At 33.6% G+C, this 27,610-nt stretch overlaps 1 protein-coding gene and 1 long non-coding RNA gene across 2 annotated transcripts in view; both read left to right on the top strand.

Annotated features, from left to right (window-relative positions):
• The window catches only part of HPS5 (HPS5 biogenesis of lysosomal organelles complex 2 subunit 2), a 45,642-nt gene extending 44,676 nt beyond the window's left edge, over window positions 1-966 (top strand). Inside the window, exon 23 of the mRNA XM_074272542.1 lies at window positions 319-966. Coding sequence (XP_074128643.1) covers window positions 319-379 — 61 coding nt within the window. The 3' untranslated portion in view covers window positions 380-966. The remainder of the gene's footprint in view (window positions 1-318) is intronic.
• A 13,483-nt stretch (window positions 967-14,449) lies between these two features.
• LOC141546572 (uncharacterized) lies at window positions 14,450-27,509 on the top strand. Its single transcript, XR_012483337.1, has 4 exons — window positions 14,450-16,102; window positions 19,436-19,577; window positions 24,804-24,890; window positions 26,803-27,509. It is a non-coding gene; the product is annotated as an uncharacterized LOC141546572 (long non-coding RNA).
• The last annotated feature ends 101 nt before the right edge of the window (window positions 27,510-27,610 follow it).

Here is a 27,610-nt window from a genome sequence, read left to right on the forward strand (position 1 = left end):
CTTGAGAGATGTGGATGATTGCATGATCTTATCATTGTGAGAGATTTCAGAGCCTCCTTGCCACCTCATCCTGTGTAATTTTTTTCTTCTTCTCTCTGTAAATTCTCCATTGGAGAGTTACTCTCTTAGCTAGAAGCCTATTTTTTAAAACTACAGAATATTAGCACAATACTCTGGTGTTATGTGCTTCTCCTACAAGGCCTTTTCTTTATGCCATTTTTAAAATGGCTAAATCAGCATTATTAACATTCTGCAGCCTACCTGTGCTCAGTAACCATGGTCACTAATTTTGATTGTTTCTTTTCTTTGGAATTGCAGAGCCTTGATCCAAAGCATGCTTGAAAAGTGTGACCGTTTTCTGTGGTCCCAGCAGGCCTAGTGAGGCAGGATCAGGGAGGACAATCATGAAGTTTTGTGGAAAAAAACCCCAACCCAAGTGCCTTTGGAATCCTTGGGTACACCATTGTCTCCTGAATGAAAGGTGAAGATTATGTGATAACCTTCACATTTGCTGTGGAAATCAGTGTTAAATTTGATTTCTGAAGACTGCCATTGTGATCAGATGGAAATTTGCACTAACTTACTAAGAACAGAGTCTACATTGCTATGAGTCTGAGAGCTGCTTACCCAGCTGCCTCTTTAGTCACATGAAGGGAAAGTTCTCCTGAATAGAGTAAGGGCAAAGGCTGTCTATTTTTAAACAAGGCAACTGTTGTATGAAATAGATCAGCTATAACAATTAGTAGAACAAATTTAGTAGGACACAAACTGTATATTTAAATTAAATGACTGAATTTTAAAATCATTAAATAGATCACTATGTATTCTCCATTATTTATTTAACAACTTATAATAAATACTCAGATACATCTTGCTGTTTATCCAAAATGCTTTATTGCTGCACTTGCCTAAATTGAATGGTTCAATACAATTATGCCCTCTAATAAAAACTAACTGGTACTATTACAGAGAATTCTTGTATTATTTAAATTGCATAAAGATTCATTGTCATTAGCAAATCTCTTGTGCTATTATTATTATGTATTATACTGAGTCTTAATTTTATTTTTTTTGACAGCTGTGTAACCTTTTATTTTTTTAAGATTAATTTTAAGCTTTTTATTTTTAAAATATATGCAGTTTTCTTTTTTTATGTTAAACATGGTAAAAATATATGTAAATCCAATATAGGCAACCATATTTATACAATTATTTTGCTGCACAAGAAAAATCAGATAAAAAGGAAAAAATGAGAAAGAAAATAAAATTTAAGCAAACAACAATAAAAAAGGTAAAAATACTATATTGTGATTCACACTCAGTCCCCATCATCTTCTCTCTGGGTGTAAATGGCTCTCATCATCATAAGATCATTGGAACTGGCCTGAATCATCTCATTGTTGAAAAGAGTCACGTCCATCAGAATTGATCATCGCATAATCTTGTTGCTGTGTACAATGATCTCCTGGTTCTGCTCATTTCACTTAGTATCAGTTTATGTAAATCTCTCCAGGCCTGTCTGAAATCATCCTGCTGATCATTTCTTATAGAACAGTAATATTCCATAATATCCATACATTCATAGCTCAATGGATTAGAAATTGGAATCCAGTAATACACTTAAAACAGAGAGACATGCAGAGTTAAAATAAAGCGCTGGAACAGAATCTGTTATGCTTTAGCTGAAATAAAAGAAAGGTAGCAATCATGATCTTATCTAAAGTGAAAGCAAAAATACACCTAATTAAAAGAGTGAAATTAGTGAAACTAAATTTTGCTAAAAGTTATTATAGACAATGAAATGATATCAAAATCAGCAAATCGATAAAGATTATTTCTCAAATACATAGGGAATGGAGTCAAGTTTATAAAAATAAGACATTTTCCAACTGATAAATAAATGGTCAAAGGATAAGAAAAGGCAGTTTTCAGAAGGAGAAAGGAAAGATTTCTGTAATTATATAAAAGCTCTAAATTATTTATTAGAGAAAGGCAAATTAAAAAAACTATGAGGTACCACCTCACACCCATAAGAAAAAAAATATGCTAGAAGAGAAGGGAAAATAGGTATACTAATGAATTGATAGAGTAGTGGACTGGTCTAATACTTCTGGAGAGTAATTTGGAAGGATGCCAAAAGAACCATAAAACTTCATACTCTATGATCCAGCAATTCCACCACTAGGTTTGTAATCTAAAAAGATCAAATTAAAGGAAAAGGACCTGTATATATCTATATTTTTACCAGCTCTTTTTGTGGTGAAAAAGAATTGGAAATTGAGGGGATGCTCATCAATTAAAGATTGGTTGAATAAGTTGGGGCCTGTAATTGTGATAGTATTGTACTGTGGGAAATGATGAGGCAGGTTGTTTCAGAAAAACATGACAAGACTTATTATGCAAAGTGAATTGAAAAGATTCAGTAAATCATTGCACACAGTAACCAATGTTATAATGATGATCAACTATTTGATGGCTACTTTAATTAATACAGTGATCCAAGAAGTTCAAAGGAGTCATGATGAAAAAATGATATCTGCCTTGAGAGAACTGATGAACTCGAGTTCAAATTGAAGTATAATTTTTTTGCTTTTTTTTTTTTTCCCCCTCAATATGGCTACTATGGAAATATTCTTTTACACATTGGAAAAGAATGACATAGTGTTCCACAATTACAGTTCCACCACCTCTTTACAACTTGATGAATTAATTGCCCTCCTATGTTCCTGCGCACTACTTAATGACCTAATAAAAAGTCTCCAACAATATAGTTGCTTATAAAACAACATGATAAAGTGGAGGGTCTCACCTCTTTCTCTCTCTCTTTTTTTTTTTTTGTGGAGAACATTAATTCAAATCATTTCTTTCTTTCCTTTTTTAAAAATAGTATTTTATTTTTCCAAATTCATGCAAAGATAGTTTTCAACATTCACCTTTGCAAAACCTTATATTCAAGTTTTTCCCTCTCTCATTCCTTCTCGTCCTCCAAGATAGCAAGCAAACCAATATATTCATCTTCTCTCTCTCTCTCTCTCTCTCTCTCTCTCTCTCTCTCTCTCTCTCTCTCTCTCTCTCTCTCTCTCTCTCTCTCTCTCTCTCTTTAATATAATAGCTTTTTATTTTCAAAATAAGTGCAAAGATAGGAACACCTGTAACACCTTATGTTCCAAATTTTTCTCCATCCTTTTTCCCACCCCTTCCCTTAGGCAGCAAGTAATACAATATATGTTAAATATGTGTAATTCTCCTAAATATATTTCTACATTTAACTTGCTGCACCAAAAAAAAAAAAAAAAAAAAAAATCAGATTAAAAAGGAATAAAAATGAAAGGAAAAAAAGCAATAACAAAAAAGATGATGAAAATACTATGTTGTGATCCACATTCAATCCCCATAGTCCTCTCTCTGGATGCAAGTCCATCCCAAATCTATTGGAATTAGACTGAATCACTTCATTTTTGATAAGAGCCATATTCATCAGAGTTGATCATTGCATAATTTTATTGTTGCTGTGTGTATTGTTCTCTTGGTTCTACTCTCTTCACTTAGCATCAATTCATGTAAGTCTTTTCCAGGCTTCTCTAAATCATCCTGCTGATCATTTCTTATAGAACAATAATATTCCATAACATTCATATACCATGACTTATCCAGCCATTCCCCAACTGATGCGCATCCACTCAGTTTCCAGTTTCTTGCCACTACAAAAGATTGCCACAAACATTTTTGCACATATGGGTCCTTTTCCCTTCTTTAACTCAACTACTCTTTTGACATCTATTGTTCTTGGATAAAAGAAACCTGCAATTTTGTCTAAAAGGACTTCTTTTTTTTTCACTTTATTTTTTTTTATTGCAATAGATTTACTTTTAATATTCATTGCTTTATGAATTATCTTGAGAGAAAAAATAAGAACAAAAGGTAAAAACTATGGGAGAGATAAAAAAACAAAAAAGAAGTGAACATAACATGTACTGATTTACATTTAGTCTCCTTAGTTCTTTTTCTGGATGCAGATGGCATTTTCTGATCAAAGACTATTGGGATTGCTTTGGATCATTGAGAAGAACCAAGAATAAAACAACTTCTTTAACAATTATAAAATTATAGATGGTGGAGTAAAGGCAGGAATTCACACAACCGCTCCTCCAGACCACTCCAAATTCTTTTAAATAATGACTAAATAATTTCTAGAGCATCAGAACACCCCAAAAGAGGGAGTAGAACATTTTCTAATCAAAACTGGTCAGCAGTTTTGGGGTGAGAGTCCAATGTGCAGTCCCAGTGCAAATTGCTAGTGCAGCCCTAGTCCCATGCCACCATAGCAGGACAATCACATATAGCTTTATTTCTTAAGCAGAGAGGGAATTGAATCATATTTATAGAAAATAAGAGCCATGCCTCAATTGATAAATGATCAAAAGATATGACCTATAGGGCTATAAATTTAGGCATATCCTTTGACCTAATAATACCACTATTAGGCATGAATACTAAGAGATTTAAAAAAAAAAATGGAAAAGGACCTATCTATACAAAACTATGCATAGCAGCTTTCAGGACAAAAATTTGGGAATGCCCAACACTTGGGGAATGGCTGCATCATTGTCAAAATAAAAATAAAATAACTGCAGATGATAAAAAATACTTTGGAGTTTATCTGCCAAGACAAATTTACATGAACATAATTGCAAAACACTTTTTTACTCAAATGCAAATCCAAATAACTGGAAAATATTTGCTCATAGGTAGGCTGAGAGAATATAATAAATAATATTTATATTTATAAAATAATAAATAAATGACAATTCCACCTAAATATTTGTAAAATTATTTGGTCATCTCACCTTACCCTCTCCCCTTGGACAGAGAATGTTTTGTCATTTTAAATAATTCTAAATAAAATCTTGCCAGATATATAGAAAATATTCTTTCAGAAACCCTACTTTTTTCTTTTTTAAAATAAATTTTTATGGATACTTTTTGTTTTCTTCCATTATCAAAATTTTCTCCCTAACCTTTACAAGAAAATATTTCCCCCTATCCTTTGCAAGAATTCATATCATACAACAAATAATATTTATTACAGAGGAAAAAAAATGAAAAGATGAAAAAATCAGCAGAATTTATCAGTTCCTTATAAACATCTGGAAAACATACAATGTACCATACCTATGGATGTCCCCCCATTGGAAAGGAGTGAGTTGGTTTGTCTTGTCATCTGTCTTCTTAAAGGTATCCGTGCTTTTGCCATTTTGTAGTATTCATTTTGATGGTGCTGTGTTTATTTTTCCCATTTGTGTTTTCTTACCGAAAAAATTGGATCAATATTCCTAACCAGAAAAATGCTCCCAAAGAAGTTGAAGATGGAGGGAGTGCACCCTTATCAAAAAATGTCTTACAGCCTTTTTTTGAGTGGTATAAAAAAAAAAAAAGAAACTTAAGAAAAAAAAGGGATGGTCATTAGAAGACTAGTTAAAGACTAACATAGCAGTGTCATTATTGTGTCTGTCACTGTTTTTATTCGTTTACATCGGTTCTATGTCTGTTTCACACCTGTTTCAGATTGTTATGTACAAGAAATCTGTGGGTAATTAATCATTAATAAAACTACCATAATATTAATAAAATCAGCTTATTGACCATTTCTCTTAGACCAAAGACCCCAAATGGAACCTACTCAATGAATATATGCCATCTGGATTAGAGGATGTTACTGTGGGTAGAAATCAACTCTAACTGGTTAACAATGAGAGAATGAATATATAATGAGAAGTGGACCTATTTTAATGAGTGTCTGGGATACATGACTTTGGTCACTCAGTTTTGGTCAAAGAGAATTATCTATATCCAAATCACTTTCTGATAAAAGGGAGAATCCACATTTTTCCAGACCTTACTGAGTAAAACACAATGGATTGGAATTTATCAATTCATCTAATTTTTATCTTTTGAACAGATCTGAGTTCTCCCTCTCGGTATTAGCTGTATTTGAAGTATAGTATTGCACTTCAAAGACCGTCTGAGTAACTTATAGGGGCTGATTTATGAAGGAGGAAATAGAAAAGGGGAACAAGATTGATCCTAATTTAGTTATTAAATACAAGAAAAATAATTTCAAGACCTTCAGGTTCTTTATCTGTAAGAAAGAGGTACATGCTATCTATCTTGTCTACTGCAGAATATAATAAGACTTAAATGAGGTAATGTAGGTAAAATCTTTGGACAGTTATAAATCCTTAAATAAATGTAAGGCATTACTATTATTATTATTGATCATTCAAGGCAATCTGATCAGGGAATGAAAAATTAGGAATTTTAGATGTGTTTTTCCACTTTGTTATAAATTGTATATTTTACAAATATAATATAATCATAGAACTTGAAGGGCTCTTTGAGATTACATAATCCAGTTTACTTTATATATAAGGAAATTGAAACCTGGAGAAGTTGTGTCAAACTGTAAGCTGAAATGAGGTTCAAACTCATGTTTTCTGATTTCAGATTTCAGTTCTTTTTTCATTCTGGCATGATAGCGTGTGCTTTAATAAAAGAGGCATGCCTAATTCATGTATGTATTACATTACAGAATATAATAATAAATATATAATAATTATATTTTATTTAATATATTATAAATAATATGTTTACCTATAGATATATTAAAATTATTTGTATATTAATATTTATGCATTATATAAATATAAATATAGGTCTATGTAGATTTATGTATATATATGAGTGTATATTGTATATGCATTTATATTTACATATAAATTACATATTATTACATATTAATTTATGTAATTATTATATATTATAAATAATATATCATCATATATTATTACATATTATATATGTTGCATATTCTAAATAATACATCCACATATACATCTCTATATATGTGTATGCATGGATATCTATATATGCATGTATAGATCTATAAGATATTTAAATACAAGCTAGTTAGGGAGGGAAAGGGCTAGAAGTTTGGAGATTAGGAAATACTCCACCAAATGATTGTCTAAACTCTCTCTCTCTCTCTCTCTCTCTCTCTCTCTCTCTCTCTCTCTCTCTCTCTCTTTATTAATTTTATAATTATAAAAAATTTTTTTTGACAGTACATATGCATGAGTAATTTTTTTATAACATTATCCCTTATATTCGTTTTTCCAAAATTTCCCCTCTCTCCCTCTACTCCCTCCCCTAGATGACAGGCAGTCCCATACATTTTACATGTGTTACAGTATAATCTAGATACAATATATGTGTGTAAATCCAATTTTTCTTGTTGCACATTAATTATTAGCTTCTGAAGGTATAAGTAACCTGGGTAGAAAGACAGTAGTGCTAACAATTTACATTCACTTCCCAGTGTTCCTTCTCTGGGTGTAGCTGTTCCTGTCCATCAATGATCAACTGGGAGTGAGTTGGATCTTCTTTATGTTGAAGATTTCCACTTCCATCAGAATATATCTTCATACAGTATTGTTGTTGAAGTGTATAGTGATCTCCTGGTTCTTCTCATTTCACTCAGCATCAGTTGATTTAAGTCTCTCCAGGCCTCTCTGTATTCATCCTGCTGGTCATTTCTTACAGAGCAATAATATTCCATAACCTTCATATACCATAATTTGCCCAACCATTCTCCAATTGATGGACATCCATTCATTTTCCAGTTTCTAGCCACTGCGAAAAGAGCTGCTACAAACATTTTGGCACATACAGGTCCTTTTCCCTTCTTTAGTATTTCCTTGGGATATAAGCCCAGTAGTTGCACTGCTGGGTCAAAGGGTATGCACATTTTGATAACTTTTTGGGCATAATTCCAGATTGCTCTCAGAATGGTTGGATTCTTTCACAACTCCACCAACAATGCATCAGTGTCCCAGTTTTCCCACATCCCCTCCAACATTCATCATTATTTGTTCCTGTCATCTTAGCCAATCTGACAGGTGTGTAGTGGTATCTCAGAGTTGTCTTAATTTGCATTTCTCTAATCAGTAGTGATTTGGAACACTCTTTCATATGAGTGGATATAATTTCAATTTCATCACCTGAGAATTGTCTGTTCATATCCTTTGACCATTTATCAATTGGAGAATGGTTTGATTTCTTATAAATTAGGGTCAGTTCTCTATATATTTTGGAAATGAGGCCTTTACCAGAACCTTTAATTGTAAAAATATTTTCCCAATTTGTTACTTCCCTTCTAATCTTGTTTGCATTAGTTTTGTTTGTACAGAAACTTTTTAGTTTGATGTAGTCAAAATCTTCTATTTTGTGATCAATAATGATCGTTAGTTCTCCTTTGGTCATAAATTCCTTCCTCCTCCACAGGTCTGAGAGATAGACTATCCTCTGTTCCTCTAATCTATTTATGGTCTCATTCTTTATGCCTATATCATGGACCCATTTTGATCTTATTCAACTCATCTCTCTTGACATTTCCTCTTGAAATGTTTTTTTTTTTTTTTAACAAATTGAAGAAATTATTTTTTTTAACCCCCATGGAGTCATAATTCATCTTTCTTTCATTGAATTAGAAGTCTTCTCCCTTTAAAGGTATGCAGGATAATAGAAGAGTTACTATGAAACCCACAGTAACAGAGTATTCTGTATTTAAAGCTAAGAAAGAGAGAAGAAAGTCATAGGAGAGGAATTTAAGTTTTTTGGTTCAAAATAGGGAATACATTTTAAAAGAATATATGCAGAAATAGCACATACCCAGATTAACAAAACAAGGCAAAGACTTCCAAAAATCATTTGATGGGAATGCCAGAAGAGACATCCTTCATACCTTTTGAACTGTGTGCTACTATTAGCTTCTGGTCCATCAAACCTTAAGTTTCTGATCTTCATTTTGTGCATTTCTGGAAGCTGAATCCACAGTTACACATTCACTTTTTTATTTTTTAAAATTAATTTTATAATTATAACATTTTTTGACAGTACAAATGCATAGGTAATTTTTTACAACATTATCTCTTGTACTCCCTTCTGTTCCGAATTTTCCCCTCCTTCCCTCTACCTCCTCCCCTAGATGGCAGGCATTCTGGTACATATTAAGTAATACATTCACTTTTGACGGGAATCTCTTCCTTTTCTGTATTTTCATGTTATTTGAAGTTGTCTATATATGGAACATACTTAGTAACCATCTCTAATGCTGGACCCATCTTTCTTTACTTCCTCATTTAATTGAAAGCCTTGAAGATCAATTTCCTTCTGACATTTTTAGATCCATACTCTGGCAACTGCTTCTGCTTTATTAAACTAAATTTGTTACTGGTATGTTCTCTTCTTTCTCAGTGATTGGCACCTAGCTCACAGTCTTGTTCTTTTTAAATTATTAAATTATTTTAAAATTATTGAATAGAACACATTTTCATAACAATATAATAAAAAAGATGATTGCACATGGAGCTGTAAATCTATTATGTATAACTTGCTATTTCTTTTAAATGCATAATAGTTACATGTAAATTTTTCTATTCCCCCCCCCAATCCTAGAGATGACTACCATGAGATATAAATGTGTGTGTGTGTATGTATGTATGTAAATTTGTTCTATGCATACTTCTGTTGATCAGTTCTTTCTCTGGATGCAGAGAAGGATGCATCATCCTTCACATGTCCTTTTTAGTTAATCTGGGTATTTGTAAAAGTCAAAACACTTAGTTACTCAAAGTTGTTTTTAAAATGATATTGTTGGTGTCATACACAACGTTCTTTGGGATCTGCTTATTTCTTTATTTCATGTAAGCCTATCCATTTTTTTCTAATATCATCAAGTTCATCATTTCTTATAGCACAATAATATTCCATTACTGTCATATCCCACACCTTGTTCATCTATTCCCCAATTGATGGACATCCCCTCAATTCTGAGTTCTTTGCTTCCAAAAGAGAGCTGCTATAAATATTTTAGAACACATAGGTTCTTTTCCTCTTACTTTAATTACCTTTGGAAATAGATCAAGTAGTGGTATTACTGGATTAGCTGTATAGGCAGTTTAACAACTCTTTGAGCATATTTCCAGATTGTTCTCCATAATGGTTGGATCAGTTTACAGTTCCACCAAGAATGAATTAATGCCCCATTTTCCCACATTCCCTCTAATATTTGTCACTTTTCCTTTCAATTATCCAATCTGATATGTATAAAATAATATGTCAAGGTTGTTTTAATTTTTATTTCTGTAATTGATAATGATTTAGAGCATTTTTTTCATATTAGGATTGTAAATTGTTTTAATTTCTGAAACTGAAAACTGCTGGTTCATATTCTTTGACTATCAATTGAAGAATGACTCATTTTCTTAAATATATATACTTTTTTTCCCCCTGAGGCTGGGGTTAAGTGACTTGTCCAGGGTCACACAGCTAGGAAGTGTCTGAGATCTGATTTGAACTCGTGTCCTCCTGAATTCAAGGCTGGTGCTCTATTCACTGCGCCACCTAGCTGCCCCCCTTTCTTAAATATATTATAAAGTTCTTTATATATTTGAGATATGAGTCCTTCATCTTAGAAACTGTCTATAAACCTCCCTCCCCCAATTTTCTACTTTCCCTCTTATCTTAGCTACATTTGTTTTATTTGAACAAAACTTTTAAAATTTAATGCAGTAGAAATTAATTATTTTATGTGTCACTCTGCTCCCTGTTGTTTATTTATAAATTATTTGCCTATTCATAAGTCTGATAAGTAATATATTCCATGTTCTTCAAATTTTCTTGTAATATTTTTCTTTAGGTCATATATCCATTTTGACCTTATCTTGTTAAATGGTGTAAGATATTTGATCATGCCCAATTTTTACTATACTGATTTCCAGTTTTCCCAGTAATTTTCACCAGAAAATGAATTCTTTCCCCCAATTTTTTTCTTTACATTTGTTAAATACAAGGTTATTATATTTATTTACTGCTGTAAATTGTATACCTACTCTGTTCTACTTCTATTTCCTTGCCAGTACCAGATAGTTTTGAGAATTATTGCTATTTAATGTAGTTTCAGATTTGATAATGTTAAAACTTTCTTCCTTTGCATTTTCCACTAATTCCTTTGATATTTTTGACATTTTTGTCCTTCCAAATTAATTTTATTATTATTTTTTCTAATTCAGTAAAATATTTTTGGTAATTTAATTGAGATGGCATTTAATATGTAACTTAGTTTAGGTAAAATTGGTATTTTTATTATATTGGTCTGGCCTATCCATGCACAATTAATATTTCTCTATTGTTTATATAACTTTTGAGTTTGTTTTGGCAGGTGTACTCGAAGGTATTTTATAATGTCTAGTTATTTTAAACAGGTTATCTCTTACTCTCTCTTCTTGCAGGGCTTTGTTTGTGATGGTTTGTTATTTAACTCTTCTGACACTTGAAGTTCATTGAGATGAATGCTGTGCCTTCGTATTTAGAAAGTTGACAGCTTTTCTTTTTTTTTTCATTAGCAGCCTCTTCCATTTATTAATATCATGCTTCAAAACAGAATTCGTATTTTTGATATATAAAATCTTTACATTTTGCTAGTTTTCTTTAGTAGAAACACTAGGAAATTGACAATCACATAGATATTATATACTAGTTTTTTATCTATTATGTTCATGTGGTTAACCACAATTGCCAGACACAGCAGTTTCATGGTTTCCAAAAATTTTCTGCATATGTTCTGGGTTCCATGAAGGATCTCTCTTACAAGAGGTGTACATAGGAGATTTTGCTACTCACGACAACTTATAAGCTTCAAAGAGATTGTTTTAATCTTATTAGAAAAATATCTTTCAATTAATACACAATTGAATTTTTAAAATTAATTTTTAATTAAAGGCTTTTTTGGTGCCAAATTTTGGATATACTTTGGGGTGGGATTTGGATTTTTCTGGTTGCTTGCCCCAATGTAGATAACTTGAAAACTTCATTATCTGAGAGCACCTAGGGTCCTATTGCCAGCATCTGTTGCAAGGGTCTAGGTCACAGGACTCGGAATGAATATGAATATAATTTATAAGGCATACGCAAACAACATAGAATAATTTATAGGATTTTCTGGCTAATATAATTTATTATATTGATTTTCCTCCTCTCCCATAATATTAAATTGACCTTGTATTTTAGTTATAACTTTACTTAGTTTAAATGGATGATTTTGGATAGATTATTATGTTCTTTTTACTCATTTTTTACACATTTTGAATCAAGACATAGTAATAATACTGGTATATAATTTATGTTTTGTGTCTGGCATGCAAGGAAAGGATGTGCCTGAATCTCAGTTTTGTATTCTCATGTTTTCTTTTATTGGTGTCTGTTATTAAGAAATGACCTACTTCTGTTTTCTTGACCTTGTACTTTTCTTAAAATTTTTAGGGTTTGTGGTAACTACAGACTGAGCCAACATGTATGCATGTTCAGAACTGAAAGAATGCCAGAGGCTTTTTTAACTATGAGTTTCATGTCTTACAGGATGAACTCTAAATATTTGCTTATTTACCTTTAGCAAGCAGGAATCCAGACCAATCAGGATCCAAATCCTCCGAATTAAGTTTAAAATATTAAGTAAGACACAGTAAGAGTAGTGTTTTATTCTAATGTAAGCTGTACACCAGGATAGATGACAAAGGAATCGCTGAACAGTTGTTTGGTGAACTTGCAATTCATTACATAGGACAAGTAGAGGTTTTATAATATGTTACATACCACTATAGGTGTTTCCTTAACATAACCCAATCAATCCAGAAAGAAATCTTTATTCTGAGAAGAAACAAAAAAGGATGGGACCATGGCTTGGGATGACTTATGAAAAGTGGAAATGATAACTTATAGCAGAGAGAAATCTTTGATCTTGACATCACCCACAAAGGCATAAGCACTATGTTCATGAACTTTGAAATTCCTTTATCTGATCACAAACTATAAACTCCTTACTTCTCCCTTACAATTCCAAACTCTGTTCTTCACTTACATTGTGACCTCCCATGTTTTGACCCCTAGCTACATTCTCCTCCTTTACTCATTAAATGGAACTCTATTTTCTAACTCTACACTGTTCTCTTCCCTAGAGTACCTTATCTCCTTATCCTATCTTTGAATATTCCCTTCCAAATCTAAACTTTGCATTATCCTCTCTTGTCTTCTGCCTTTTCTGCTGCACAGGTGCTACTGAAAGAAGGAGGGAAAAAATCATATAACCATTCTGATTAGATTAAGTATAAATTTATGTTTACAAAACCTTGATCATACTCAGTGCTGTTATTAGGTGATCTTTTTATATCTTTCTAATTAATTTATCATACCACTCACCACAATAGCCCTTCCAAGTCTTTTCATCTCTTCTCAAACCTCTCATGGATTCCCTTCCCAATACACTGTTAGCTGAGAATTTCTTGTCTCATATTTTCCTGATAAAAACTTCAGCTATTCCCGGAGAGCTTCCTTTTCTCCTGTCCTAATCTCATATAACTCAGATGCTGCTATTTCTTCTTCCATCTCTGTCTTTCATAAAAAGGTAACCCTTTTCTTGCCAAGGCAAACCCCTCTTCTGTATAAATTAGAATACTTCATTCTTTCTCCTCCATCAGCTTGCCCTCTCTATTATTCCCATTCTCTGCCTTATCTTCAGTCTCTTTCTGCTGACTACTTTCCTGTTGCCTACCAACATGTTCCCCTACATTAAAAAAAAAAAAAAAAAACCTCACTTGATCTATCTGTACCCTTTAACTATTGTCCTTTATCTTTATTCCTTTTTGTGGTTAAACTTCTTCAGAAGGTTGTTTATGAGAAGAACTTCCAATTTTCCTCTCTTGTTAACGCTCTACAATCTGACTTCCAGCTTCATCATTCAATTGGAAATGCCTCTTTTCAAAGTTACCAGTAATCTATTAATTCCCAAAACCAATAGTCTTTTTTTTCCCTAATCTTCATCTTTCTCGATCTCTGTGCCTCTGAAATTGTCAGTCACCCTCTTCTCCTTGAAACTCTTCTCTCTAGGTTTTCAGAACACTACTCTCAATTCTCCATCTACCAAACTGACTTCTCCATCCAATCCTTTTTGCTCATTATTAATCCAGATCACATCATCTAACCATGGATATCTTGCATGACTATGTCTGGGACCTTCTCTCTATAAAGATCCAATCTAATAAATTTAAGATAGTTAAGTTTTATAGTTGGATTTAATACACACAACTCTGCAAGTGCAAAATAAAGGAGTCATTTACTTTTAAAAGTTTGGGGTTTGGTTTATCAGTATAAGCCAACAGAGTGAGAGATCCATGAAAAAAAATCATATACTCTTAGGCTGCATTAAGAGAAGCAGAGTGTACTTTGCAAAATTCTATTCTAATTTCATCAGGTACAAAGAACAGCCTGTCTCCCCACTAAAATATCTGTGGACTGTAAGTAACTTTTAACAAGTTCTACCATGCAATAAAGGATTCAAGTGTAGCTCGAAAGACAGATAAGGGAAACTTTTCAAAAGCTAGTTTAGCTAAGTAAAAAGAGGTTCATCACCAGTAGACTGACTATTTCCTAATGAGTTCTTTGGTCATGTCAACCCATAAAACAGAAAAATTTAAAGTAACTGTCCATTATTTTCTGCAGCTTCTTTGTAGTGATTGCTGGTATCAGAGATGACAGAAAAGAATCCCACAATTTTGAAATTGTTTTACATTAACTTCCCTGTGGATACTCATTTAGTATGAAACCCTTGCCAGCAGCCAATAAAAAGCCCTACTACTGGAGGATCTAGATCATGTCAACCTTGATATTTCTTCCACAACAACAAAAAAACCAGAAGAAAGAAGGAAGTTGCAACTAAAATGAAGGTACTTTCTGGAAGAAAGAGGAAATATGAATCATTGTGTCAAAGACCTTGTTCTTATTTATCTACTTGTAGGAAAAAAGACCACTCTGAAAATAATTTTATCTTATGCCCTGACATCAATTGTAATGGATTAAAAAGTAAAGAAATTCTATGAAAACTTTAAAAAATCCCAAAATAAGACCTTATGCTTTGAAAGTAACAACACTACAAAAGTTGGAAAATTTGACTATGTTGAGAAATATACTGGAAAATCTGGATTAAGAAGTGAGAATGAGAGAAGCAAAGACTTGATAATTACATAGAATTTTTTTTTGCCATTATATCATGACTACTTTCTTTGAAAAAGAAAAAAATAGGCACTGTATATTGTGAGCACTGAAAAGTGTCGTAAAATGAAATTGCTTATATTTTAACAGGCAGGAAAAAACTCACTGTTGATGTAAGAACCACCATATTATCAACTGCCTTTGTATAGTTTAATGACCAGCTTTTTAGAGCAAAGATCAATCTTAGTCAAAGCTAGAAGAAAGAATAATAAGGAGAGATAAGACAGGCAATTGAAGCAACTCAGTTCTGAACTATTTATACAGTTAGTCATGAAAAATGGGAAAAATCACAGCAAAAAATTACATCAATATCAATTATAATGACTGACCCTACAATAAGATTGCAAGTTCCAAAAAAGGATTTACATCCACAAATACTGTCATCTAGAGTCAGCACTGGTTTGGAATAGGAGTATTTTTGTAAAGTCTTACAGAGACAGTTGATGCTTATTGTGAATAATACCATCTCATAAAGTAAAGTGAACCAATAGTAGATAAAGTCAATTTGAAGAAAGTTGTCACAAGATTCAGCTAAGCAAATTGATCTTAATAATATTTAAGCACGAAAACTGAAGAACAATCAACAAAAGCAAAATAGAGGTGATATGTAAAGATTTTTATGATAAATTTTGATTAATACCAAGAACAGGAGATCTGTTCCCCATTGTTCTGGATGGTTCCTTGTGAATAGTTAGAAACAGCAAATGTTCTTGTTTAGATGACCTTATGCTGATTCCATCAAGCCATGTACTGTTGCATAACCTCATAGAAGAGAGATAAGAGGAATCATTAAGGAATCACGTGAAAAGAAGGTGGACCGCTCATGTCAAATATGAGGGATGACATCAGGACAGACTGAATTCTTCAGTGACATCTTTGCAAACTCAGAAGTGATTAAAGCCTCTAGCACACTGGATGGATCTTCTGGGTGAACTTAGGAAAGGTATGTATAAGATTCTCAGAGGGTCAGCAGAAACAAATGAATTGCAATATGCATTGTGGGAAGAAATATCAAAATTGATAAAAAATCCATTTGAGATTTTTGAGTGTCTTATATTGGGAATGTCATGTTCCAGAGGCACTTGGGCCTGGTCATAGCATATGGTATTTAGTTCTGGGAGTCACCTCTGGGAAGGACACTGGTAAATAAGAATGTTTATAGAACACTGAAGCTTATGGTGAGGGTAGAAGTTTATACATTATGAGAATTTGTTGAAGAAGCCAAAAATGTTTATCTTAAAGAAGAGAAGCCTTCTGGGAAGGAGGGATGATGGCCAACTTAAGAATTAAGGGCTATCATTTGGAAGAGTGAATACACTTATTTTTCTTGTCTTTTTAGTCAAGAATATGGTCACAGATTTTGACCCACCTTTGACCACCAAACCTGGAAGTTACTATCTTATCTACCCCTGTCCTCTGATGATGGTACAATGATTTGCTATGAAAACAGTTATGATCGACAACTCCTTTTGCTGGAGAGCTAAATCATTAGTCCCTAGAAAATAGTGTGAGGTGCTATTGGTATAAGATATGGTTCTCTGTCAGCCACAAATTGACTTAAAAATCATAAATTAATATTATGCAATAGAATAATTTTTATTTTATGAAATGTTTCCATTATACATTTAAAAAAATGTTTTTCTTGTTCTGTTTCTTACATAATTTTATTGCCCAGATTTCCCCCCCCCCCCACTTTGAGGCTGGGTTAAGTGACTTGCCCAGGGTCACACAGCTAGGAAGTGTTAAGTGTCTGAGACAAGATTTGAACTCGGGTCCTCCTGAATTCAGGGCTGGTGCTCTATCCACTGCGCCACCTAGCTGCCCCCATAATTTTATTTATCTTACATAATTTTGTTTCTCCTCTCACTATTATAACAAATAGTACTTTTTTTTAGAGAGGAAAAAAAAATCCGCATAGGTCATCAACACATTTTAAAAGTCTGAAAACCTGTGCAATGTGTAACACTTGTGAATCTCCCATCTCTATAAAGGACTGGTTTACAGGAGTGGGGTGTTCTCTCTTATCTCTCAATTATTTTTTAATCTGATTCAAAAGTTCTCTGGAGTTCTTTAGCTTGCTTTAAGTTATGGTTCTTAGGTCAAGAATGAGCTTTTAAGGTCTTTCCTAACTCTGATATTCAATATATTTCTGTTTGTTCATTTTCTTTATATATGATCAGGAATGTGATAGGTGCTGTGGGATATAATTAAAGTATAAGACATGTTCTGTGCCTTAGGGAAACTTATACTGCTTGATTATCTTCTTGACTATGGGAGACTGATCTCCATTGTTTTGTATGAGATATGTTGTTCTCACTGTTCAGATCCCATTATATATACATATACATACATACATATATATAACACATACATATGTAATCCTATACAATTGGACATAGGAAATGGAAGGGTTGTAAGTTTCTTGGATCCCTATCTGCTACTTATTGCCCCTCTCCTACACATTGACATGATTCTCACATAGAATTCATTCATCAGGTCGCTACACAATAGCACTAAAATGAATCAAGTGCAAAGAGACTGAAATGTATTTTTTTCCCCCTCAACTACATATGGAGTCCTTGACACTTATTTGTGACATATACAGCCAAACATATTGCTTTATCCTAATGTAAGTTAAGAATAACACTTAAGAATAGGGATGGCATCTGCAGTCTGGGGATAATCAGATAAGGACTTTTGAGCAAGAGACATTTTATTTGTATCTTGAAGGACATGTTTTACTTGGGTGGAAGAGAGGAAGTTTTTCATACAAAACTCAGTGTATGCAAGCTCAGAATGAAAAATTGGGAAATAAAGTTTAATTTAGTAAGCTTTGTCTGCTTCTTGCAACTTTCCTTAATGTTAACCATGATCTAATCATTTAACCTTTCCAGTTCTCAATTTCCTTAACTGTAAATACAACCAACCTTGGGAAGTTCAAATAAGATCAGATGTGTAAAATATTTTATAAACTTGTCAAAATATTCATTATTTTTATATTCACAACTGAATTGGGCTCAGACCCCAAGTGGTTAGAAATAATGTGGCAGCATTTGTAAGAATCTTCAGTATGCTAAATTGATTCCATGGGGCTCTTTCCTTTGTTCCAAGACATTGAAAGTATGAGAAAGCATCCAACTATGAAACCTTGCCAAGAAACCATAATTGAGTGTTTTACAATATAAGAAAATGATATCTCTCTGTTCCTTGAATTTTTTTTCTCAATAGTATTTTTATTTTTTCAAATCCCAAATCCATTGGAATTATTTTGGATCACTGCATTGCTGAGAAGAGCCAAGTCCCTCATAGTTGATCATCATATAATCCAGGAAAAATTTTCAAAGGGGAATCCATAACTTACCTCAAGTAGGATTGGCAGAACTCAAGGGGATCCTAAGATAGGATGAGTGGACAAACCAACACCCAGTGCAACATCTTCATCACAAATCACAGGAAATCTCATTAGGAGCTTTTATCAATGAAATTCCCTTCTAATACTGAATCAAGGAACACTTTCCTTCCTCCAGCCTTCTCAATTCTTTCCCTTTCCTCCTTACCCACTCCCACATAGGTTCTTTTCTTCGGGAGGCCATAAAGGTAACCTTCTATTTAGTTCTAGCCCTTCATTTGACTCAGGCACATTACACATTCCCTTCTATACCTCTATTATTTCCCCCTACTTCATGTATCTTCCCATTTTGTAATACAGTCTCATAAAAAAACATTTGATTCATCTGTAAGCAGCATATCTCCAGGTTCTGTACATAACACCCCAGACCCATATCTTCACTGTTTTTGCCATCAGATTTTTATATATTTAAAAAAGAAACCTCTTACTGATATCCCTGCTGTCACTCCATTGTTGTGGTCTCTGGCTGCTGGATTTATTGACCTTTCCTGTATTTCTGTTGTCTGAGATATTTGAAATGCAAATAATTTATTCTGTTCTGGTCTTCTTCCTAAGACTTTCAAATATCTGAAGCTGCTTTAGCTTTGGGGCAGAGATCATGGAGAAAAAACACTTATTCCATTTTGTTGATTGTGTGACCTAGAAGTTTGTTTCATTAAAAACAAAATTCTATTTTGTTTTCAGATCCACATTTCTTTCCCCTTCAGCATTTGAATAAGCAAGAAAAAATTAATCTGTTACAAATATATATATAGTTAAGGACAACAAATTCTGTTATTAGCCAAGTTCAAATAAAATCCAATTAATTTTTGTTATTCTTGGATTATGTATTTATCAATTTGCCTAAGCATTAAAACGTACTCGTAGGTATGAAATCAATACTTGCAGCCCTTTGCAGATTATACACATGCAAAAAGTGGTGAAAAATGTGAGTCACCTGATATAGAAGATCCCAGCTGAGGTCAATAAACTGAAGCTTTCTTTGCCTTCCAGTTTCTTCTCTTATATGGTAAGGAATGGACCTTTATACTATTTAATATAACTTTTTTCATTTTTGTGGTTTTTATCGGCAATTTTGCTGTTTAAAATGGCCCTCAAATGTGGTATTGAAGTGTACTTTCATGTGCTTAAGTGCAAGGTTGGTATAATGTGTGGTAAAGAAAAAATATTTCCATAAGATAAATTTCATTAGGTGTGAGTTCCAAAACTATTGATAATGAGTTAATGTTAATGAAGTTTCTCAATGAAGTTGTATAGCCTGGTTCATTATGGTTTCCTGTGAAATCATATATGGTAGTGATAATTAGTATTCTATTTTTTAAAATTAATTTTATAATTATACATTTTTGACAGTATATATGCATGAGTAATTTTTAAATAATATTATCCTTTGTATTCATTTTTCCAGATTTTCCCCTCCCTCCTTCTACTCCCTCCCCTAGATGACAGGCAATCTCATACATTTTACATGTGCTACAGTATAACCTAGATATAATATATGTGTGTAAATCCAATTTTCTTGTTGCACATTAAGTATTAGATTCCGAAGGTATAAGTAACCTGGGTAGATAGACAGTAGTGCTAACAATTTACATTCACTTCCCAGTGTTCCTTCTCTGGGTGTAGTTGTTTCTGTCCATCATTGATCAGCTGGAAGTAAGTTGGATCTTCTTTATGTTGAAGATTTCCACTTCCATCAAAAGTATTCTTATTATATAAAATATTCTTCTGGTTCTACTCATGTACTCTGCACCAGATCATATAAGCCCTTCTAGGTTTCTCTGAAATCATCCCTTTGTAATTTCTACAGGGTAACAGTATTCCATCACATTTATATACCATGACTCATTCAGCCTTTCATCTTTGATGGGCACCTCTTCAATTACTAATTATTTGCCACCTCAAACAGATAATATATATTTATATATGTGTTTATATATGTATATGTATATTTTTCTATATCTGTGTATAACCATACTTGTGAGTTATTTTCCTCTTTCTTTAACCTTTTTCAGTATTTATTTAATAGTAATATCCCTGATCCAAAGGGTTTGGTGTACAGCTTAGTAGCTTTTTTGGACATAGTTCCAAATTGTTTTCAGAATTGTTAGATTAATTCACAACTCTTTCCCACTGCCCCTCCAGAATTATTTTACTTTTTAAAATTTTCTATCTTAGTCAATATGATAATTATAAGATAAGTATCTCAGAGATGTTTTAATTTGTATTTCTCTAATTAGCATCAGACAGCTAGGTAGCTAAGTAGTTAAAGAGGACTGAACCTTGGGTCAGAAAGAGCTGAATTCAAATCCAGACTCAGACACTTACAAGATGTCTTTCTAACTGTATTTCTCCCTGTTTATTCTATTCTCTATCTCCTTTAATCATGTTTCTACTCAAAAGTTTTGCTTCTGACTCTCCCCTCCTCTAATGTGTTATCTTCTTCTATCAACCTTCAACCTTCCCCCCCCCCCCATTTCCTTCCTTTCCTATTATCCTATATGGATGGATTTCTACATCCAATTGAATTTGTTATTTCCTTTTTGAGGGATTCACTCACACCTCTTATTCCTCCTTCCCCCACTTCTCTCCTACAATTTTTTTCTTGCCTCTTTTATGTGAGATAATTTACTCCATTCTACCTCTCTATTTCCCTCTCTCCCAGGACATTTCTGTCTCATTTCTTAGTTTTATTTTTTATTTTTACATTTCATCATTTCATATTCAATCTGTATCCTCTATATATGCTATACAGTCTATATATACTCTTTCTAACTTTAATGATGAGGAAGTTACAAATATCATGAATATATCATGAACATATAAAGTTTAACCTTGTTAAGTTCTATGATTTCCCTTTCTTGTTTACTTTTTAAAGCTTCTCTAGATTCTTATATTAGGAAGTCAAATTTTCTATTCATCTCTGGTCTTTTCATCAAGATTGCTTGAAGCCTTTTATTTTGTTGAATATCTATTTTTCCCCTTGGGGGATTATACTCAGTTTTGTTGGGTAAGTGATTCTTGGTTGTAATCCTAGCTCTTTGCCCTCTGGAAGAGCATATTCCAAGCTCTCTGATCCTTTAATGTAGAAGCTGCCAAATCTTGTGTTATCCCAATTTGTTTCTATCTGGCTGCTTGCAATTTTTTTCCATGACTTGGGAGCTCTGGAATTTGACTATAATATTTGGGAGTTTTCCTTTTGGGATCTCTTTTAGGAGATAATCAGTAGATTCTTTCAATTTCTATTTTACCCTCCGGTTATAGAATATCAGGGCAGTTTTCCTTGATAATTTCTTGAAAGATGATGTCTAGGCTCTTTTTTTATCATGGCTTTCATGTAGCTCAATAATTCTAGGAACTATTGAGAAATTCTAGAAATTCCTAATTCTAGAAATTATTTAGGAGGGAAGAAGGGGAAAAGAAAAAAATCTCTCTAGGAAACATTAAAAGTAATCTGGCACAAAATTAGATTTAGATGAATATATCACACCATATAAGCTCCAAATATATATTACCAAGATACAGAAAGATCACATAATGAACAAATTAAAAGACTAGAGATGAGAGTACATTTCATGCCAATTGATAGGGGATGAGTTCTTAACTAAAAGTGAAATTCACAGGAAAACAATATGAGCTCTTTTGATTTCAGAATATTGAAAAACTATGGTCCAACTAATATTGATGAAGTTAAAATTAGTAAAGAAGCAGTTAACTAGGTAGAAAATCTTTACAGTAAATTTTTCTGATAAAGGCCTTTCTCTACCTTTCAGAGTCAGCTGGATCCAGTGGTAAGATATAGATCAGGATGACTGGCCATGTTCCTGGATGCAGTTGAAAACCTTGGCCTCCCCCCCCCCCCAATTTATTTTATTTGAAGAAACAATAAGCAGAAAGAAAAACAGAAAAGCAATACAAAACAAAATGAAATAAGACAAAAGAGAACATCTTCTATCATGTGCCCAGCAGAACATCAGGGAAGATTCAAAATATATGAGAACAAATACCAATTTAAGAAACTATATATATACTAGTAGAAGAAATTATATTCATGAGTGTCTGTCTTTTCTTTACTTCCTTGTATATTGTTCTTTTGTTCTCTGCTCTGTAGCTTATTTACTTTCCCTCCCCTTTCAGTCTCCCCCCCCCAAAACAGGCAATAGTTAAGAAAAGATATGTTTATGTACACATTTATAGATATATACATACATACACACACTCACCCCCTCCCCCAGATACACACGTCTTTCCTATCCCTGCTGACTCTTTAATTAAATTCTGCTCCATAATTTGACTTAATCTCCCCACCCTTCCTCCACCCCTCCCTTGTCTTCTTCCCTCACCTTTTGCTTCCCCATCTACCTATCCCCTTCCCCCTTATTTCTTTATATATTTTGGAGGGTACTATTTCCTTCATGATATATATGTAGTGTTTCCTGCTGAATCAATTCCCAATGTGATAGGTTTTCAGAACTAAAAGCCCTCCTCCCCCCTCTAATGCTTGTGCCTATTCTTCCTTTTAACCTTATTTGTATAACATTAATTACTGTTTTTACCTTTGCCAATCTTTCTTTTGTGCTTACCCTATTGTTGACGTAAATCTTAAACAGAAAGTATACATTCTCCATGTAAAACAAACATAAGCAGTTTGTCCATGTTTAAACAGTTTGTCCATGTTGAGTTCCTTAAAATTGCTCTTTTATATTGGCTCTTAAATGTTAAATTTTCTGTTAAGTTTGGGTTTGATTGAAAGTCCTGAAAATCTGCAAGTTTGCTTAATGTCCATTATTTCCTCATTGAAAATTATGAATAAATTTGCTGGATATGATAATTTTGGCTGTAGGCCTAGTTCTTTTGCTTGTCTGTAGATATAATTCTAAGACCTATGGTCTTTTATGGTAGCTGCTGATAGGTCTTGTACAATTTTTAATCATAGCTCCAGTGTATTTGAATTGGTTTTTTCCTGTTTCTTGCAAAATTTTCTCTTTGATCTGTGGGTTTCAAAATTTGGCAATAATATTCCTATGTATTTTCCACAAAATGATCTTTTTGAGGTAGTGATTGGTGGATTTTTTTTCTATTTCTACTTTCCCCTCATGTTCTATCACACCAAGACAATTTTCTTGGGTTATTTCCTGAATTATCTAAGTTCTCTTTTTGATCACAACTTTCAGACAATCCAATATTCTTATATTTTTCTCTTCTTGATCTGTTCTCCAGATCTGTTGTTTTTCTTATGAGATATTTCACATTATGTTCTATTTTCTCATTCTTTATAATCTGTTTTGTTATTTCTTGATCTCTCATAGCCTCACAGTCTTCCCTTAGCCCGATTCTAGTTTTCAAAGAGTTATTTTAATCTTCGAGACTCTGTACCTCCTTTTCTTCCCCCCCCCCCCATAATCTTGCTTTTTCTTGGATGGCTAAATTTTTTTCTTTAGTTTTTCTTCAATGACTCTTATTTGATTTTTGAATTTTTTTGAGTTCTTCTATAAATTCTCTCTTGGCTGGGAGCCCTTTCATGCTACTCTTTGGGGTAGACACTTTTTTTTTTTTAACACACTAAAATGTTCTCCTCTGAAGATGAATCCTGGTTTTCCCTGTTCCCATAATGTTTCAATAAAGGGATTCTTTCTTCTTTGTTGGTTCATTTTTTTATAAGAGGTATTAGTGTAAGCATCTCGAATCATGAGGCAGGGACAATGATGCCTCAAGCTTCCCTTTAGCTTGCCACTCTGACCATTAACCCCAAACCAAGAGCTTCACTGTCCTGCAAGTATCCACAGCCAGCAGCATCCTTGCCCCGATGTTTCCAGCACTCATGAGCTGCCAGTTTCTTTTCACCCAGTTTGGGTCTCAGCAGTACAGCTGGACCTGGTGTTCCCAATCAGCTGAGGTTCATTCAGTCTTCCTGGACTTAAACCCCAACTCCACAAATAGTGTGGGAGGTGACAGTCTCTGGAGTTCCTGCTGAGGTCCCAGCCCATCCATCTCGCTTGAGGAGTCCCCACTTGGTGCTTCTAGGAGCAAACCTGGAGGTGTTTGCACTTCAGACAAGAAATCCTGGCTCTGGTCTTTCTTCAGATCTTATTGTGCTGTACCAAAAGGACCCCAGTTCTGCTTCAAGTCTTCTTGTTTTCTCACTAGTCTATGTTCTAAGGTGCAAATTTGTTCTGTTTGTGGAAGAAATTGGGAAGAGCTTGAAATTTACTAACCTACTCTGCTATCTTCCAAGAATCCTCATTCCTTGGCCTTTTAAAGCTATGATCTTTAACAGACCTCAGCTTGACTGAAGCAACACCTAATCAGTGATTAATGCAAGGTAAGAAATGAGGCAGAGCATAACCTTTTTTACATAGTCAAAAAAATCAGCTGCAGGGGAAGACCCTTGAGGTTTCTGACCAAAATGGAAAGAATTGCTGTTTCCATTCACTCTGAGCCAATTAGGGCTCAAACCAATGATCAAGTGGGTCTTAGCCTGGGATCTAGTATTAATCAATCTATGAGAATCAGAATGAGTTGAATTTACAATCTCAAGGTTTCGGCAACCAAAATTTACATTCAATTGGACAGAGCATCCACAGGTAAGAGTATGATATCCTAAATGGACAGAGGGAAAAGAGAGGAAAGAAGAAAAGAAAAGTACCTGTGTTGCCCAACTGCCCAGTTCTAATTCTGTCCCCAGTGGGGCAGCTTCTATTCCTACTCATAGAGGTTATTATTTGTCCTTCATTCTCAAAGAAAACCATGACATCAGGGAGGTGATGCCATGACATGCAAATGAGGGAGTACTGTGCAAGGGCACCTGCCTCAGTTTACCCTCCAGAGTCATCTGGGTCCAGTGGCAAGATATACATCAAGATGACTGGAGATTGGGTATATCCTTAGTCAAACTGTTAAAAAACTTTAGCTTAAAATAGCAGAAACAGGAAGACAACTTATAAAATGGCTGCAACATTGCAAAGAAAATATTTTGGTGTGACCTAAAAACTTTGATCAATATAATGACCATTCATAATTCTATAAGATAGTTGATGAAATAAGCTTTTTACTGATTGATATTGTACAGAATACAGTGATACAGAATATAATATATATAATCTTAATACAACGGCCAATGTGTGTATATACTTGGGTGATAAAACTACACAAATTTGGTACAAAGGAGGAATTTAAAAAAAAAAAGCTTTAGGCAAACAGAATTGGGAAGAAAGTAACTCTTGGTCATAATGAAAGGAAAGGAAAGAAAAGAAAATGAGAATTGGAAAGGAAAGAAAAGGGAAAGGGAAGCAGAAAGACAAGAAAGAAAAGGAAAGGAAAGAAGAATGAAAAGAAGGAAAGCAAGAGAATAAAAAGGAAGGTAAAGAAAGGAAAAGGAAGAAAAAGGAAGGGAAACAAAAGGAAGGGAAGTCAAGGGAAGGGAAAAGCATCAGTGAAGGAATTTTAAAAGTAATCACTGATAATCATTACAGTTTTGGTACTATCATTGAATTTATTGGACACTTTTTAAAGTCTGATGTAATAATCCCATGTATGTAATCTTATATCTCTTATTCTTTCTATATGAAAGTACTGGTGTTTATTATTTAAGTTCAGAAATACAAACAAATTTTTAAAAAAGAAATCTTCCATTTTTCCATCATTTACAAAATGGATATAATAATTGTACCAACAAAACATCAAATCTTGCTGATATATTTGTTGAACCAAAAGATAGAGGATGCTTTCAAGGACCCTGCAAGGGGCATTGTATTGATCCAAGTTCTTAGGTCTCACCCAATTATATTTCTTTATAATGTTGCAGGCCTTTTATAAATTGTCTTCTTGTTTCTGTTACCTTCAGTGGGCATCAGTTTACATAAATCCTTCCATGTATCTCGGAACCTATTCCCATTTCCCTTTATCACTCTTACAGCACAATAACATTCTATTATCTGTCTATATCATAATTTGCTTAGTAGTTGTTGCCTACTTAATAAGCATCTCTTTGGTTTACAAATCTTTTGTATGAGAGAGTTCTGCCATGTTCTCTTTTTGTAGATATGTTTCCTTTCCATCTTTTTTTTTTTTTTTTTTTTTTAATTTCTCACTTTGTGGTATCTGCCCATTAGTGGCATTGTGGGTCAAATAGTACCCAGTTTAGTGACTTTTTGGATATGGCTCGAAGCTGCTTTCTAAAATGATGATACCAATTTATAGCTCCATTAACAGCTGCTGTGTTCTCTCTGTTGCAGGGAGAGCTCCAAAACCAGCCAGAGCCTTGTTGGAGTGGAGGATTGAGGAGACAGGACCCAGGAGAAGGAGTGAATATAGGAGAGCTGCTTTATTGATCAACTCTAAGCACTTATATACCATAGGGTTACATAAGGAGAGTATTTACCATGCATGGGTTAACTTTCAGGAATTCCTTTGTTCTAGAGAAGCAACATGTGGTGATCTGTACACCTTAAGTCTCTGGTTTATGTCAGATAGTCCCCGATAAGATCTTGTCATATTTATGGTTCCAAGGACATCCTGTAATTGCAGTTGTCCAGACGTTCTGGTGCCAACTTTCAAGCTTATCTTATCATTATATATGCCTATACTGACCTCAGGAAAGAGGTAGAGATTATTTTACACTATTCAAAGGCACTTTCACTATTCCAAGGCACTTTGGTGCTTATAAATCCAGGAGATAGCAAAGGATGTGATGTCCCCTAACTTCTCAGGAAATTGCCAGCCTGCAGGGGGATGGGGAGCTAAAAAGATTGTATATCTTCTATCTGCAGTCCCCCCCACTATCAGAAGCCCTCAACAGTGGACTATTTTGGCTTTCTTTTGTCTACCTCCAACAGTTGTTTTCCTATTTTTGGCAACCTTTGCTAGTTTGATGATCAAGTACAAAATAAGAATATTTTAATATACATTTTTTCTATCGTCACTTACCAGGAATATTTTTATATATTTTTAGATTGCCCTTTTTTTTTTTTTTTTGTTTTTTTTTTGTTTTGTTAAGAATTTCTTATTCATATCTATTAAGGAAGAGGGGCAGCTAGGTGGCGC

The sequence above is a fragment of the Sminthopsis crassicaudata genome, chromosome 6 (genome assembly GCF_048593235.1).
Source record: "Sminthopsis crassicaudata isolate SCR6 chromosome 6, ASM4859323v1, whole genome shotgun sequence".
Lineage (NCBI taxonomy): Eukaryota > Metazoa > Chordata > Mammalia > Dasyuromorphia > Dasyuridae > Sminthopsis > Sminthopsis crassicaudata.